This window comes from Pelophylax lessonae (genome assembly GCF_965119305.1).
Source record: "Pelophylax lessonae genome assembly, chromosome: 4".
Classification (NCBI taxonomy): Eukaryota; Metazoa; Chordata; class Amphibia; order Anura; family Ranidae; genus Pelophylax; species Pelophylax lessonae.
In genome coordinates this window covers 20,890,907-20,908,743 of record NC_138771.1, presented here as the reverse complement: position 1 = coordinate 20,908,743, position 17,837 = coordinate 20,890,907, and the positions used below count along the sequence as shown (strand labels likewise).

The 17,837-nt window shown below is 42.1% G+C and overlaps 1 protein-coding gene across 1 annotated transcript in view; it reads right to left on the bottom strand.

Annotated features, from left to right (window-relative positions):
• IGDCC4 (immunoglobulin superfamily DCC subclass member 4) overlaps positions 1-17,837 on the bottom strand; it is a 245,416-nt gene that overhangs the window by 117,012 nt on the left and 110,567 nt on the right. The window contains exon 2 of the mRNA XM_082255108.1: positions 6,491-6,781. Within this exon, the coding sequence (XP_082111234.1) occupies positions 6,491-6,781 (291 nt within the window). The remainder of the gene's footprint in view (positions 1-6,490; positions 6,782-17,837) is intronic.

Genomic DNA, 17,837 nt, shown 5'->3' with positions numbered 1-17,837 from the left:
CAATGTGCATGAAAACTTCAGTTTCAGTTTTGATGGAAGCGTCCCTTTAGGTAAACCCAGTTGGACGTATATCAGACACAATCCTAATAGGACAATTATCTCAAGAAAACAAGAAAAGTATTGTTTTGTTGAAAGTAAAACTATTGCCAAAAATAAATAAAAAATTAACTTTGAATATCAACTCATCAATTCGTTTCTGTTCAAATGATTTGTTTTAAAGGTCATCATATTTGCGTCCAATGGTGACAATCATTAAACTCATAAATCTTTCTCAGTTATGCTGTGGACATCTAACCACTTATCAATTTTCCCTGCATACATTAACACAGCTTTTCTCAGCCTTTTCAATACAAAGGAACCCTTAAAAAAACTTTCAGGTCTCAAGGAACCCCTGACTATATCTACAACTCCTGAAACATTGGTGTGAGGGTCAGTGGGAAGAATACTCCTTACCCTTGTATTTATTGGGAACAGTGGCGGCTGGTGCTCAAAATTTTTGGGGGGGGGGCGCAAAAAGAAAAATGTAATAGGCATTGCTTCGCGGCAAAAAACACGGTAAAAAAAATGCGTGACTTTGAGGTCATGGTACAGGCATGACACAGGTGATGGTACAGGCATGGCACAGGTGATGGTATAGGCATGGCACAGGTGATGGTATAGGCATGGTATAGGCATGGCACAGGTGATGGTACAGGCATGGCACAGGTGATGGTATAGGCATGGTATAGGCATGACACAGGTGATGGTACAGGCATGGCACAGGTGATGGTAAAGGCATGGCACAGGTGATGGTACAGGCATGGTATAGGCATGGCACAGGTGATGGTATAGGCATGGCACAGGTGATGGTATAGGCATGGCACAGGTGATGGTACAGGCATGGCACAGGTGATGGTACAGGCATGGTATAGGCATGGCACAGGTGATGGTATAGACATGGCACAGGTGATGGCACAGGCATGGCACAGGTGATGGTACAGGCATGGCACAGGTGATGGTACAGGCATGGCACAGGTGATGGTATAGGCATGGTATAGGCATGGCACAGGTGATGGTACAGGCATGGCACAGGTGATGGTATAGGCATGGCACAGGTGATGGTACAGGCATGGCACAGGTGATGGTATAGGCATGGCACAGGTGATGGTACAGGCATGGTATAGGCATGGCACAGGTGATGGTATAGGCATGGCACAGGTGATGGCACAGGCATGGCACAGGTGATGGTACAGGCATGGCACAGGTGATGGTACAGGCATGGCACAGGTGATGGTATAGGCATGGCACAGGTGATGGTATAGGTGATGGCATAGGTTATGGTATAGGTGATGGCACAGGTGATGGTATAGGTGATGGCACAGGTGATGGCACAGGTGATGGTATAGGTGATGGCACAGGTGATGGCACAGGTGATGGTATAGGTGATGGTATCGGCATGGCACAGGTCATGGTAAGGTCAGGTCACAGGTCGGCTTCAATCACTTACCTGCTCTCCTGGGCTGCCTGCGAGACGTCCACGGCGCTGCTCCTCTCCTCGAGTCCTCTTCTTCTGACGGCGGCGGGATTCGCGGAACCGGTCCGGCGGGAACCGTCCACGGCGCTGCTCCTCTCGTCCTCTTCTGTCTTCTGATCTGTCCGGCGGGAAGGAGATCGGGCGGTGACGGTGCGTGACTGACGCACGCACCAGCACCGCCCCCATTGCGACGTCAGCGGGGTCAGCAATCGGATGTCCTGGATGATGATTGGTCCAGGACATCATAAGAGTTCCCTTCACTGGAACTAAGGGGCCAAGCCCAAACCCTGAAAAACAATGACTAAGCACAGGTGTGTGAAACGCGTCTGCTGAATTGTTCTTTGAACTGTGAGTGCTTGTCATGTCATTCCTTCTCATGGATATTTAAATAAACATCAAGATTTTTAGCTGGATACGCCACCACCTGATTTGTCTCCACTCCATAGTTGCGGACCTTGGCAGGCACCCAGCGCTCTACAGACAGCTTCTTGGTTCTACCTATGGTGGTGTAACTTTTGGTGGTCTGCCTTGAGTGGTGCAAACCCTTTTGTTGTCCCCTGAAAAACAACCCCACTCCTTAACCCCACCTCCACCAAATGATTTGGAACAGTGCCCAATGCAAGGTCTATAAGGATCCAGGAAGTAGACAAGTAAACAGAATCCACCCTTGCATTGCCCCGCACCCCCATCCCCCTCCTCCACTACTCTTAGGTCTATGGGGGAGCAGAAGAGAATACAACACTTACCTTACCTCCACTCATGCCAGCTCCAGTGCTCTCATCTTCTCTCTCTGACACTCCAGGCTTTAGGCAATCCCTCAGCGTCACCACTTCCAATGCAGGGCTAATAACCTAAACCCTGCATTATACTTGGAAGAGGCAGGAATGCAACCTTGGCTGGGAGCACCTTAGAGAGGAGGCTTCACACCACTAGAGGGACCCCGCTGGAGCGAGGAATGGGACTAGGGACTTTATCCTTCTTCATGCACTCGTAGGCTGAACAAGCAGTTTTCCTTTGCAATGCAAGGGGGCCCCATTACAAAGGAAGATTATTTGCTTTCACTTTTTGCAATGCTGTGAATTAGTATTTTCCCCATCTAAAACAGCCTTCCATCTGAACCTCAGAGGAACCCTGGAAATAACTTTCTGGTCTCAGGGAACCCCTGCTAAAAATGACCATAACTACAACTCATGACACATTAGTGTGATGGTCAGTGGGAAGAAAGCTCCTTTTACTTGTGGTCATTGGGAAGAATTTCCCCCTTACAGGTAGCTAAAAAGATCAATGGTGTCAGTGGGAGCTACGGATGCACCGATACAATTTTTTTTTTACTGAGTACGAGTACCGATACTTTTGTTTTAGTATTTGCCAATACCAATTACCAATATCAGCCGGCAGTGCCGGGACAAGGTCATTAAGCACCCAGGGCAAAGGTGCCAAACTGCATCCCACCCCCCCCCCATTCCCTTAGGGTTAGGGTCAGGGTGCCCCCATACCTGCAACAAACCATTGCGCCCAGGGAAGCCGACCCTCCTGCCCCCTCCTTGTCCTGGCCCTGTCTGCTGGCAACTGTTTTGTTTACGCGTCAACTGTCAGCAATGGAATAAAGCATTGAAAAGTTTTTTAGAAATTAAATACATTTTTTTTTTAAAGTTTGCTCATTTTTTTATATTTAAAACGTGTAAATATATTAATGTTAACGGTGAAAAAATATTAACGAACAAAGTAAACAAAAACAAAAAAAGTTTTAAATATTAATAGTTTAGTTTATAAAAAAGAAGTGAACAAAAAAAAAAAAAGTCAGCAGGAAAATTGTGAGCAATGGTACAAAGCATTGAAAAGTTATTTACAAATTAAATAAATATATATATATTTTTTTTATTTTGGGCTTTTTCTAATGTGAAGCGAGTAAATATATGTTAAATGTGTAAAAATATTTTTCATTTTTTTTCATTTTTAAGTTTTAATTATTAATAGTTTAGTTTATAAAACAGAAGTGAACAAAAAAAATGTCGCTTAGAAAAATCACAAAATAAAATATATATATATTTATTTCATTTGTAAATAACTTTTTAATGCTTTGTACCATTGCTCACAATTTTACTGCTGATTTTTTTTTTTTTTTTTTTGTTAACTTCTGTTTTATAAACTAAACTATTAATAATTAAAACTTTTTTTTTGTTTTTCTTTGCTTTGTTTGTTAAATATTTTTACACCTTTAACATATATTTACTCGCTTCACATTAGAAAAAGCAAAAAATAAAAAAATATATATATGTTAAAGGTGTAAAAATATTTATACCAAACAAAGCAAAGAAAAAAAAATGTTTTAATTTTTAACAGTTTAGTTTATAAAACAGAAGTCAAGAAAAAAAGGTTATCAGGAACGTTGTGAGCAATGCTACAAAGCATTGAAAAGTTATTTACAAATGAAATAAATAAATATATATATATATATATATATATATATATATATATATATATATATATATATATATATATATATATATATATATATATATATTTATTTATATATTTATATTTATATATATATATATATATATATATATATATATATATATATATATATATATATACATATTTATGGAGAGATAGTAGAGGTAAGGTAAGATATGTATGGAGATATATATATATATATATATATATATAGTGCTTTTTCTAATTAGAAATGTTATAACAAACAAAGCAAAGAAAAACAAAAAATAAGTTTTAATTATTAATAATTTAGTTTATAAAACAGAAATTAACAAAAAAAAAATCAGCAGGAAAATAATAATTAGATGGAGAAGAAGAAAAAGGAGTTACTTAGCTTAATAAAGTAAATTAAGGGTTAATAAGGGGTTAAACAGAGGAAAATGTAACTAAAAAACTTGACAGGTTGCTTAAAACTGACTTCCTATACAGATTGAAGTTCATCCCTTTGATCTGTAGATAAATAAACAGAAAATAAACAGAAAGATAGATAAAAAGAGACAATGTTTCTTTTTATCTTCCTGTTTTAGTGGTTGAGCAATGTTGTTAATAAACATTGTCAGACTGCTTTGTTTTTTGCTTTTTTTGACCGCTCCAATTGCCAGGACTTTGTTTGCACTTCAGCTGTCAAAGGGGAACCCCGCTGACAGCTGAATGAGTCATTCGTTGTTAAAGAGAAAGTAAAGCTTCCTCTGTAACTTGTATCTATAGGTTATTCTATGATAAGACTTACCTATAGGTACTGTAAATATCTCCTAAACATGTACCGTTTAGGAGATATTTACTTTGCATGCAGTCAGTGACATCACTGAGTGCCGGTTCACACTATAGCGTGTGCGGCGATCGCATGTAATATCGGAGCGCACTGCTCCTTCATTACATGCGATCGGATGTGCAGTGGGAATTCAGCCATACACTTTGTATGGCTAAATTCGAACTGCACCCGCACAAAAGTCGCACATGACCCTTTTTTTTAGCCGCATCAGGATTGGATCGCACAGTGGTTCACATTTGTGCGATCCGATCCTGTGCGAACTGTCAGATCGCACTGCGATATGCGATCAAACTGGGGGTGTCGTTAAAATTTCATTGACACCCCCTGTGTATCGCATATGGCAGTGTGAACTGCCAGATGTGCGTTTGCGATGCGGGAACAGGCTGCGAATTCGCAGCCTTCCCGCATCGCACAAGTGTGACCCGGCACTCAAGGAACTGCTGCCTGTGCCGTTCCTTCAGAGCCCTGTGCCGTGAACGGTGGCTCCTGTGCACATGCGCGGGAGTGACGTCACCATGGCTCCGGCCAATCAGATGGCTGGAGGATGTAAACCCGGAAGTAAGGTGGCTGAACACGTCGGCCGTGTCAGCGGTGTGCGGGCGGCGCTGCGGTGGCTTCGTTTTAAGGTATGTATTTCATAATGATCTAGTATGCAATGCATACTAGCTCAATATGCCTTTTGTCTTTACAGGTTTTTTTTTTTTTTTTTCTAAGGTTTACAACCTCTTTAAGGATGAGGCGGCCCCGCTCCTTAACAACCGGTAATCGGTGGCTTTTTGTTTGTTCACAAAGAACTAAGCCTGAAAGTACCGGTTTCAGTTATCGGAGCATTTACGTCACTATGCTTACTACATAGTTACATAGTTTTTGAGGTTGAAAAAAGACATCAGTCCATCCAGTTCAACCTATGATGTGTATGTGTTTGCTGTTAACCGTACATTGTATACCCCTGTATGTTGTACATTGTATACCCCTGTATGTTGTACATTGTATACCCCTGTATGTTGTACATTGTGTACCCCTGTATGTTGTGCATTGTAAAACCCCGTTATGTTGTACATTGTATACCCCTGTATGTTGTGGTCTCTAAGGTGCCCATCTAATAGTTTTTTGAAACTATCAATGCTCCCTGCTGATACGACTGCTTGTGGAAGAGAATTCCACATCCTTACCGCTCTTACAGTGAAGAACCCCCTACGTATTTTAAGGTTAAACCGCCTTTCCTCTAGTTTTAGTGAGTGGCCACGTGTCTTATTGTATTCCCTTTCTCTGAAAAGTTTGTTCCTTATGCTAGGGTCGCCAGTACAGTATTTGTACATTGATATCATATCCCCCCTCAATCGTCTCTTCTCCAGAGAGAATAAGTTCAGTGCTTGTAGTCTTTCCTCATAGCTGATGTCCTCCATTCCCCCAATTATCTTTGTTACCCTTCTCTGGACTCTCTCCAGTTCCAGCACATCCTTCCTGAGGACCGTTGCCCAGAACTGGACGGCATACTCCAGATGTGGCCGGACCAATACCAGTAGTATCGGCACCAATACCGGTATCGGTGCAACCCTAGTGGGAACTTATCTAAGAGGCAGAAATTGCTCAAGGAACCCCTAGCAACCTCTGGAGGAGCCCTGGTTTCTGATATAAAATGTCCCCCCAATTTTCTAATGGCAATTACAATCAAAAACGGCTATAAATGAAAAATTGCTTGGACCCACCTGCCAATCTGATGGTACCGGTTCTGCCTTTCACCACTCCAAAAGAGTTCTGATACATGCAGGAGTAACTTCCCTCGATGGTTGGCCCCGCACCATGTGACAGAAGCAGCCCTCCATTAGGAAGCACAGTGAGGTTCTCCGGGTTTAGTTGCTTTCCGTTCTTCCACCAGGTGACATTGGTGCCCCACTCTGTGTTGCCAACGTCACAGCGCACAATGGCTTCTTGGCCAGGTGGGAGTACAATGTCACTGGGACCGGGCTGGCAGCTGAGGTCTAACCAAGTGCTCTTTCCTGCAAGGAAAAAAAGAAGAAAAAGATCACTTACCAACTGGAGCTAAAGATGCCGTTCCAACCACAGAAAACATGCGAAAGACGGATATTTAATGGGAACAGCGAGGACCTCTTTGACCAATCAGGACACAAATAGGAATTTTGTATTTTTACTTTCTATTCTCATTAAATGCTTCAATAACGGGGACTTTTACCCCCTTCCTGTTCAGCGCTATTGCATTTTGAATGGCTATTGCGCGGTCATGCAACACTGTACCCAAATGAAATTTTAGTCATTTTTTTCACACAAAGAGAGCTTGGTGGAATTTATTCACCACTGGGTTTTTTTTTTTTTTTGCCAAATAAATAAAATTGAGCAAGCATTTTGGAAAGAAAAAAAAAAGTGTTTTTCTTCGTTTTGCAAATACATAATCTTTCTTCATAAATTTAGGCCAACATATATTCTGTTAAATGTCTTTAGTGAAAAAAAAACCCAAACATTATTTATATTATTATAAATATATATTATTTAGTCTGTAGGAAAAGTTATAGAGTCTACAAACTGGCCAACATATTTTCTGCTAAATTTCTTTAGTGAAAATAACCCAAACATTATTTATATTATTATAAATATATATTATTTAGTCTGTAGGAAAGTTATAGAGTCTAAAAACTATGGTATACATATCTGAAAATCAATTAATTGTTTTTTTTAATTAAACTTTTATCATTTTTTTTAACACAAATAGAGCTTTCGTTTGGTGGCGTTTATTCACCACTGGGGTTTTTTTTTTTTTTAATTTTCGCCAAATAAATTAAAATTAGGCAAACATTTAAAAAAAAGAAGTGTTTTTCTTTGTTTCTGTTATAACATTTTGCAAATACATAATCTTTTTAATAAAATTAGGCCAACATATATTCTGCTAAATTTCTTTAGTGAGAATAATCCAAACATTATTTATATTATTATAAATATATATTATTTAGTCTGTAGGAAAGTTATAGAGTCTAAAAACTATGGTAGACATATCTGAAAATTGATTAATCCTGATGTTTTTTTAATTAAAATTTTATCATTTTTTTTAACACAAATAGAGCTTTAGTTTGCTTGCATTTATTCACCACTGGGGTTTTTTTTTTTTTTTTTTTGCTAAATAAATTAAAATTAGGCAAACCTTTTGAAAAAAAAAAAATAGTGTTTTTTTTTCGTTTCTGTTATAAAATTTTGCAAATTCATAATCTTTCTTTATACATTTAGGCCAACATATATTCTGTTAAATTTCTTTGGTGAAAATAACCCAAATATTATTTATATTATTATAAATATATATTATTTAGTCTGTAGGAAGGATATTGAGTCTACAAACTATGGTATACTGTACATATCTGAAAATCGATTAATCCTGATGTACTGACAGCCTATCTAATTTCTTGAGACCCGAAAATGCCAGGGCAGTACAAATATCCTTCAAATAACCTTTTTGGAAAGTAGACAGTCTGTGGTATTTAGTAAGAGGCATGGCGTGTATTTTGAAGTTGTAACTTTTTGTTACAGTTTTTTAGAAAATTAAGAAAAAAATGTATATACTGTCACCAGTGCAGTGCAGCATGATCATGTAACTGGTGTGGAGGTAACCAGGGACACTGACTGATGACAGTATGTAAAAAAAATAAAATATTTTTTTTCAATTAAAAAAAAAAAATATATATATATATACATATATATATATATATATATATATATATATATTTACATTTTTTTTTACATACTGTGACCAGAGCAATACAGTGTTACCATAGTAACACTGTACCACTCTGGAGAGTTGATCAGGATTTTTTTTTTTTTTTTTTACATACTATGATTGCTTATAGCAGTGGATTTCACTGCTATAAGCAAATATTTTTACTGAATGACAGTGTGCAGACACTGTGTATTGTTGTGATGAGCTGTGATTGGCCACAGATAATCACATGGTACAAATGGGCTGTGATTGGACCTCTCTGTACCATGTGACCACTGTAACCAATCACAGCTAGCAACACAATTGTATACAATGGGTGGCATCTATTGTTTATAACTGTTTACAATCGTCATGTGTTCTGCTGTGATTGGTCAGCGACCCGGTGCAGTGATCTGTCATCCTCTGTGTCCGGTGGAAACCTTCAACCATGCTTGCCTTCATGTTTGACTTCTCCAGAGCTTCTCCCATCCTTTGGAACTCCCTACCCCAATCTTTTTCGAGCCTCTGCCTTCCTATGAAACTCCCTACCCCAATCAGTCCAGAGCCTCTCCCACCCTCTGGAACCCCCTACCCCAGCATGTATTGCTTTCTCTTACTCTGTCCACCTTTAGGCGATCCTTGATCCTCGTATTATGTAGTCCTGAGCCCAGCGCTCTGTGTATTATGTAGTCCTGTGCCCAGCGCTCTGTGTATTATGTAGTCGTGTGCCCAGCGCTCTGTGTATTATGTAGTCCTGAACCCAGCGCTCTGTGTATTATGTAGTCCTGAGCCCAGCGCTCTGTGAATTATGTAGTCCTGTGCCCAGCGCTCTGTGTATTATGTAGTCCTGTGCCCAGCGCTCTGTGTATTATGTAGTCGTATGCCCAGCGCTCTGTGTATTATGTAGTCCTGAACCCAGCGCTCTGTGTATTATGTAGTCCTGAGCCCAGCGCTCTGTGTATTATGTAGTCGTGTGCCCAGCGCTCTGTGTATTATGCAGTCCTGAGCCCAGCGCTCTGTGTATTATGTAGTCGTGTGCCCAGCGCTCTGTGTATTGTGTAGTCCTGAGCCCAGCGCTCTGTGTATTATGTAGTCCTGAGCCCAGCGCTCTGTGTATTATGTAGTCCTGTGCCCAGCGCTCTATGTATTATGTAGTCCTGAGCCCAGCGCTCTGTATATTATGTAGTCCTGAGCCCAGCGCTCTGTGTATTATGTAGTCCTGTGCCCAGCGCTCATAATGGGAATCAGAGCGAAACGCGTTAGTGCCTGGCCTGGCAGGGGTCCGGGCTTAGACTGCCACTTACCACTACACTGGAGGTCAGTCTTAGGCCCCTTTCACACATACGGACCGTTCAGATCTGCCTATCAGTTTTTCAGTCGGATCTGAATGGATGCCCCATGCATCTCTATGGGGCATCGGATGTCAGCAGAGACATGTCCGCTGACATGCAAGAGGGTGGAACCAATGCGCTATCAACGGAGTAAACTGCGTTTAACTGGACTAATAGATATCAGAGGGGTGGTGTAGAGCTCATCAAATAAGAAAACAGATGGATGAAACTTCCCGGCAGGGATCCTCAAACTACGGCCCTTCAGCTGTTGCGGAACTACACATCCCATGAGGCATTGTAAAACTCTGACATTCACCGACATGACTAGGCATGATGGGAATTGTAGTTCCTGAACAGCTGGAGGGCCATACTTTGAAGACCCCTGGATGAAAGGAATGATAAAGGACCACAAAAGGTGCTGCCAATCTTATAGTGTCACCACTATCAGTAAAGTATGAAGAAAAATAGGAAATAAATCGGCGCTCCTTATGAAGGTAAAGAAATGATATGATAATACAAACTGGTGCTGAGATGAGAAGCACACTCAGGGTATCCAAATGTAAAAATGGAGCTAATGTCTGTGCAAGGGGCGCAGTAGCATCAACACAAATGTGTGCTGTTTGTGGCAACTTAACCACTTAAGCACCGGAGGATTTGGCTGCTCAAAGACCAGGCCCCATTGGTCGGCGATTCGGCACTGCGTGACTTTAACGGTCGTGCGACGCTGTACCCAAATTAAATTGGTGTCCTTTTTTTTCCCACAAACAGAGCCTTCATTTGGTGGTATTTGATCACCTGTGCGATTTTTATTTTTTGCGCTATAAACAAGAAAAGAGCGACGATTTTTAAAAAATAACAATATTTTTTACATTTTTTTATATGGAATTCTCAAAAAAAAAATGTAAAAATCAAATTTTTTTAACATTTTAGGCCAATTTGTTTTCTGCTACATATATTTGGTAAAAAAAAATCACAATAAGCGTATTTTGATTGGTTTGCGCAAAATTTATTGCGTTTACTAACTACGGGAAAGATTTATGTCATTTTTATTGTTTTTTTTTTATAAACTAGTAATGGCGGCGATCTGCGATTTTTTTTGCGGCACTGTGACATTGTGGCGGACAGATCGGACCCCTGACTGACATTTTTGACACTTTTGGGGGTACCAGTGACATTACTACAGTAATCAGTGCTAAAAATATGCACTGTTACTGTCAAAATGACACTGGCAGGGAAGGGGTTAACTTTATTGGTGATCAAGGGGTTAAATGTATCCCTAGGGGCGTGATTCTAACTGTGGGGGGGCGTGGCTTGTGATGTAACCACAGAGACATATGATCCTATATAGCAGGATCGCATAGCCTCTGTGCCTACTTTAGTGAGAATGACAGACGGCTTTGTTTACTTCAGCCGTCTGCCTTTCTCCCTCTCCTGAGGGAGATCGCGAGTGGCCGGCGGACATCGGAGCCGCCGGTCACACGCGTGGGGAAGGTAGGGAACGAGCGGGGGGCGGGAGCGCGCCTCTGGCGGCACGCGCTCGCCCCCTACAGGCTCCTGGGCAAGCGACGTAGGTCTACGTCGCTTTGCCCAGGAGCGGCTGACTGCCGCAGTAAATAGTCGTGCGGCAGTCGGAAAGTGGTTAAAACATGAATAAGATGTAAAACAATATTTAGCAATAGATGCAAACAAACGATAAGTGCTCTGGTGCAGTATATTAAAAATACAGGACGAATGATAATGAGAATAGTGCCACCATTGAGTGTGCTATAAAGTGATCAAGTGCAATCAATCCATGAATAGGGCCAAAATACGTGCCATTAACCACTTGCCGACCACCACACGACTTTTTACTGCGGATGTCAGCCCCTCACAGGCAAAGCGACGTAGGACTACGTCGCTAGCCTGTGAGGGTCTAGGGAGCGAGCGTGCGCCGCCAGAGGCGTGCTCCCGCTCCTGCTCAGTCACAGACCCGATGTCCGCCGGGCACTCGCGATCGTCCGTTACAGCGGGAGAAAGGCAGCCGGCTAATGTAAACAAAGCCGCCTGTCATTCTCCCCTGTGTTAGAATGGAGATCATACGGTCCTGCTATGTAGGACCGTTGATCTCTGTTCTTACACAACAAGCCACATCCAATCACAGTTAGAATCACGCCCCTAGGGACACACTTAACCCCTCCCTCTCAAAAAAAGTTAACCCCTTCACTGCCAGTGTCATTTTTTACAGTAACAGTGCATATTTATAGCACTGATTACTGTAGTAATGTCACTGGTAACCCCAAAAGTGTCAGTCAAGGGTCCGATCTGTCTGCCGCAATGTCGCAGTCCCGTAAAAAAAAACGCAGTTCGCCGCCATTACTCGTTAAAAAAAAAACAACAAAAATGATAAAAATCTTTCCCTTAGTTAGTAAACGCAATAACTTTTGCGAAAACCAATCAAAATACGCTTTTTTTGATTTTTTTTTAACAAACATAGGTAGCATAAAACAAATTGGCCTAAAATGTTAAAAAATTTTGATTTTTACATTTTTTGGGGGGAATTTCATATAAAAAAATGTGAAAAATATTGTTATTTTTGCAAAATTGATGCTCTTTTTTGGTTTATAGCGCATGATCAAAAAAATTGCACAGGTGATCAAATACCACTAAAAGAAAGCTCTGTTTGTGGGAAAAAAAAGGACGCCAAATTCGTTTAGGTACAGCGTCGCACGACCGCGCAATTGTCCGTTAAAGTCACGCAGTGCCGAATGGCAAAATAGGGCCTGGTCAGGAAGGGGGTAAAATCTTCCGGGGGGTTAAGTGGTTAAATGATATCGATAAAAAAAGCAAAGTGAAAGCAATGAATGCAATCTACATAAATAGACAGTAAAAAATCAAGGAATGAATGTAATATATGAACAATCATCCAAAAGTGCAAAATAATGCAATAAGGCCATATGCTGACAATAGAATGAAGTGAATAAGGTGATTTTAGTGACTCTTCTTTCTATAGGTGGTGACTCTTGTGGTTTAAATGTTGTCTGTAGAGACACATAGTTGCCAACATTTAAAAAAAATTTCCAGGGACACTTTGCAGCACAGCTATCAATTACCACACCCACTTCTCTGAAGCTCCGCCCACTCTGCATAAATGATCTTGTCTACTTATCAGATTATAGAGTCTACTCAATATAAAGAGAATTACAGGAAACTAAAAAGGGAATTTCAAACTTAAGGCCAAAGTAGCAGAGTTGGAATAATTCTCCCATTCATCTGCACTACTTCTGTGTAACATTTACGGGCAGCCGGATTAACAGGCGCTTCCAGGGGCAATATAAATTACCTGGGACAAGCTCCTATTTGCAGGGACTGTCCCAGGAAAAAAGGGACAGTTGGCAAGTATGGAGACAGCGTATTCACCCAGGTGAGCTAAATCCTGTAATGGCCGCTCACCTCCAAAAACACTCAAATGAGCGTTCTGTGATGTAAACCACTGGCTGAAGGGGGAAGATGGAACCTAGTATTTCTCCACAAAGGTAGAATTAGGATCAAATCCTCTTCCGCTTCTCCCAATTCACAGGGGCCAGAGAGCGGGGACCTCTCACTTCTGTTATGTCCGTTGACATCCGATCCGATCCGTCAAATCTGGACGGATGGAAACCCTATTTTCCATCTGTTCAGAATGGACAGGCGGTCCGTTCTCATCCGATTCCCCCATAGAGAACAGCAGGGACCTGACAGCTCCGTCTCCGAACACAGAGCGGAGACAGAGCTGCCATTCTCCTGCTCAGCGGGGGATCGGCGGATCGATCCCCCGCTGAGAAAAACGGAGTCCGCTGACGGACTCCCCTGTGTGAAAGGGGCCTTAGTGTGCAACTTTCGGGACTTGGAGCATAGACTAGCTCCCTTCCCAGGACTCACAGCGGTGGGCACAGGATTGGAGTTCCTGCATAGCCTGAGCGGCTCACTCTAAGGCTCCATGTACACGGGACGCTAAAAAAAGTCCCTTGAAATTCTGGAATTTTTAGGAAGTTTAAAACGTCCATTGTGTCGCGTTTGCACCCACGTTTAGCGGGCGTTTGCATTTAACCACTTGCCGACCGGTCACGTTGACCGTACTGCAGCAAAGTGGTTCGTTATCGTCCAGCGACGTAGACCTACGTCGCTGGACTCCTCCCCTTGTGGGCGGCGCGCGCGCACTGCGGAGGCTCGCTCCCGCTGTATTCAGACACAGCGGGAGTCGGGCCAGGGGAGGAGCGGCGGTGATCACCACTGCTCTTCCCCGATCCTCGGGGATCGAGTGAGGAAATCCGCCCGCTGGTGTAAACAAAGTGGGCGGATCTCCTAAGTGACAGGCAGGGACAGATCACAGGATTCAGCATAGCTGAACCTGCGATCTGCGTCTGTGTCACTCAGTCCCCTCCCCCCACACACGTCAGTAAGCACCAGGCATATATTAACCCCTTGATCACCAATAAAAGTTGACCCCTTCCCTGCCAGTGTCATTTTTACAGTAACAGTGCATATTTATAGCACTGATTACTGTAGTAATGTCGTTGGTCCCCCCAAAAGTGTCAAAAATGTCAGTCAGGGCTCCAATCTGTCCGCCGCAATGTCACAGTCCCGCAAAAAAAAAAAAAATCGCAGATCGCCATAACCATTACTAGTTAAAAAAAAAAACAATAAAAATTACAGAAATTTCCCGTAGTTAGTAGCTGCGATAACTTTTGCACAAACCAATCAAAATACGCTTATTGCGATTTTTTTTACCAAAAATATGTAGCAGAAAACAAATTGGCCTAAAATATTTTTTGGGGGGGAATTTCATATAAAAAAATGTGAAAAATATTGCTATTTTTTCAAAATTGTCGCTCTTTTTTTGTTTATAGCGCAAAAATTAAAAATTGCACAGGTGATCAAATACCACCAAAAGGAAGCTCTATTTGTGGGGAAAAAAAGGACATAAATTTAATTTGGGTACAGTATCGCACGACCGCACAATTGTCAGTTAAAGTAACGCAGTGCCGAATCGCAAAATATGGCCTGGTCAGGAATGGGGTAAAATCTTCTGGTCTTAAATCGGTTAAAAATACGCTCATTGAGAATTTTTTTGTCAAAGACATGTAGCTAAATACATTTTGGCCTAAATATATGACAAAAATTGAATATATTGGATATTTTTTAACTGTCAAAGTTAAAAAAATATTGTTATTTTTTCAAAATTGTCACATTTTTTATTGATATCGCAAAAAATAAAAATCGCAGAGGTGATCAAATACCACCAAAAGAAAGCTCTGTTTGTGGGAAAAAAAGAAGGTAAATTTTGTTTGGGTACGGCATTGCATGACCGCGCAATTGTCAGTTAAATTCGCACAGTGCCGAATCGCAAAAAGTGGCCTGGACGTAAGACAGCAAAATCCTCCGGTGGTAAAGTGGTTAATGTGCAACTTTCGGGACACTTTGAATGTTTGCTGTTTGGAGACTATCTCCCTTCCTGGCACTCACAGCGATGGGCACAGGATTGGAGTTCCTGCATAGCCTGAGCGGCTCACATTCACATCTTTTGGTTCGCAATGTATTCAATGTTTGCTTTTGGGTTTAGATACAAGTTAACAGAAAATGTGACGCGGACTCTGTGCTGATCTACATGCCGAGCTGCATTAGTGGACATATTTCATGGTGGGTGACAGCTTCTGCATCTTTGCCCAATGATTTTCACTTTAAATGAGAATTGCGCGCGGCCCATGAGGCTGTAATGTGTTTTGTTTGATACTTGAAAATGTAATTATTGCAAGCATCTGTGCACAGCAGATATTTATCTACTCTTCCCTTGTGTTTGCATATAAATTAACTTTATGAGCATTTTTTACGCATTTAGTATTCATCTATGTATCTATTTACATACCCATAATTCTAACTGTATAATATACAGCCAAAGTAAATCAGACAGCTACTGCATGACAGTGGCGGCTGGTGCTCCATGGGCTGAGGGGGGCGGCAGACGGACCACATCATACCCCCCCCCCCCCAGGACACCACCCAACCGCCCCCCCCCGTCACCGGCTCACTCACCCTGGACTGACGTGGGGGGCAGGCAGCGGCGGCGGTGGTGGCTTCCCCTGCGTCTCCTCCCTCATCCTCCTTGGCCAATAGCATGGCTTCTCCTTTCGGCCAATCGGGAAACGGGTCTCAGGACCCGCTTCCTGATTGGCTGGGAGGAGAATCAGTGTGATAATAGCGAATATTCATTAGCTATTGCCACACAACTGGGTGGGCTCAGGGCGCAGTGCTCTGCACCCCGAGCCCACCCTTTTTTTTGAAGCCTATTAGACCCTCTGGCTCCAATCACGTGCTTCAAAAAAAAAGGAAACCTCATTGGAGTCTATGCGTCCGGTACCCTGCATGTAGATTAAGGGGCCGGACGCATGGATAGGGGGCGCCCCCAATGGACGGGCCGCCACTGCTGCATGAACTGTAGGGCTTGCTTGAGATCAACGCCAGAGAGCTGGCATGGGGGCTGCAAAGCTGCATCAGGAAATGGGGTGCCGGCACTCTGGTTATGCAGTGTGGCAGGGGTGGCTGCCAAAGTTGGTAACATATAAAAGTAGTTGGTTTGTATTAGTACATTAACCACTTCAGCTCCGGAAGGTTTTACCCCCCTTTGTGACCAGGCCATTTTTTGAGATGTGGCACTGCGTTGCTTTCACTGACAATTGCGCGGTCGTACGACCCTGTACCCAAATACAATTGATGTCCTTTTTTTTTTTTTTTTTTTTTCGAGCTTTCTTTTGGTGGTATTTGATCACCTCTGCGGTTTTTAGATTTTGCGCTATAAACAAAAAAAGAGCGACAATTTTGAAAAAAAAAGCAATATTTTTTTACTTTCTGCTATAAAAAATTCCCAATAAAAAAAAAACATTCCCATTAAAAAAATTTTTAAAAATCGAATCTTTTTTATCAGTTTAGGCCAATTTGTATTCTGCTATATATTATTGGTAAAAAAAAACTCAAAAAAATCCCAAAAAGCATATTTTAATTGGTTTGCACAAAAGTTACAGCGTTTACAAACTACGGGATAGATTTTTATACTTTTTATTTATTTTTTATTTTTTCATTAGTAATAGCGGCAATCTGCGATTTTTAGCGGGACCGCGACATTGCAGCGGACAGATCGGACACCTAACTTACATTTATGACACTTTTTGGGGACCAGTGACATTACTACAGTAATCAGTGCTAAAAATATGCACTGTTACTGTATAAATAACACTGGCAGGGAAGGGGTTAACACTGGGGATGATCAAGGGGTTAAATGTGTTCCCTAGATGTGCTTACTAACTGTGTGGGGGAATGGAGCTTAGCTGAATCACACAATCTTTCCCTGCCTGTCTGACAGGAGAGCCGTCTTACATTGTTTACATACCAGACGGATCTCCTGTCAGTATTGCCGAAGATCGCAGGAGGTCGGCGGCATTTGAGCTTGCTCCTCCCATGATCTGCCTCCCGCTGTGTCTAATCTGGCACTGCCATATCGCAAAAAATGGCCTGGTCATTAACCTCCCTGGTGGTATGATTATGTCAGGAATTACATACCAAAAGCGGTACAATTCTTTTCATGGAAATTTGGCGTTATATATTTTTTTTGAATTTCCCTCCCTAGATTCGCTCCCATGCAGCATTGCTGCTGCAGGGAACGGAACTAGGAAGTGATCAGAGCGACGGAGACCGACGGAGGAGCGGCGGGGATCTCGGCTGGCGGTCACAGCAATGAGAGATCATCGCTGGATCGCCAGGATAAGGTAAGAGAACACCGCTGCGCTCTCTGCAATCCACCCCGAGCGTGACTCAGGGTTACCGCTCCTGATATGAAAAACCAACCCCGAGTCACGCTCGGGATTACCGCTAAGGAGGTTAACCAGTTCTGCCCCTTGATGACCAGTCCATTTTTTTGCGATTCCGCACTGCGTTATTTTAACGGACAATTGCGCGGTCGTGCGACGCTGTACCCAAATAAAATTGATGTCCTTTTTTTCCCACAGATAGAGCTTT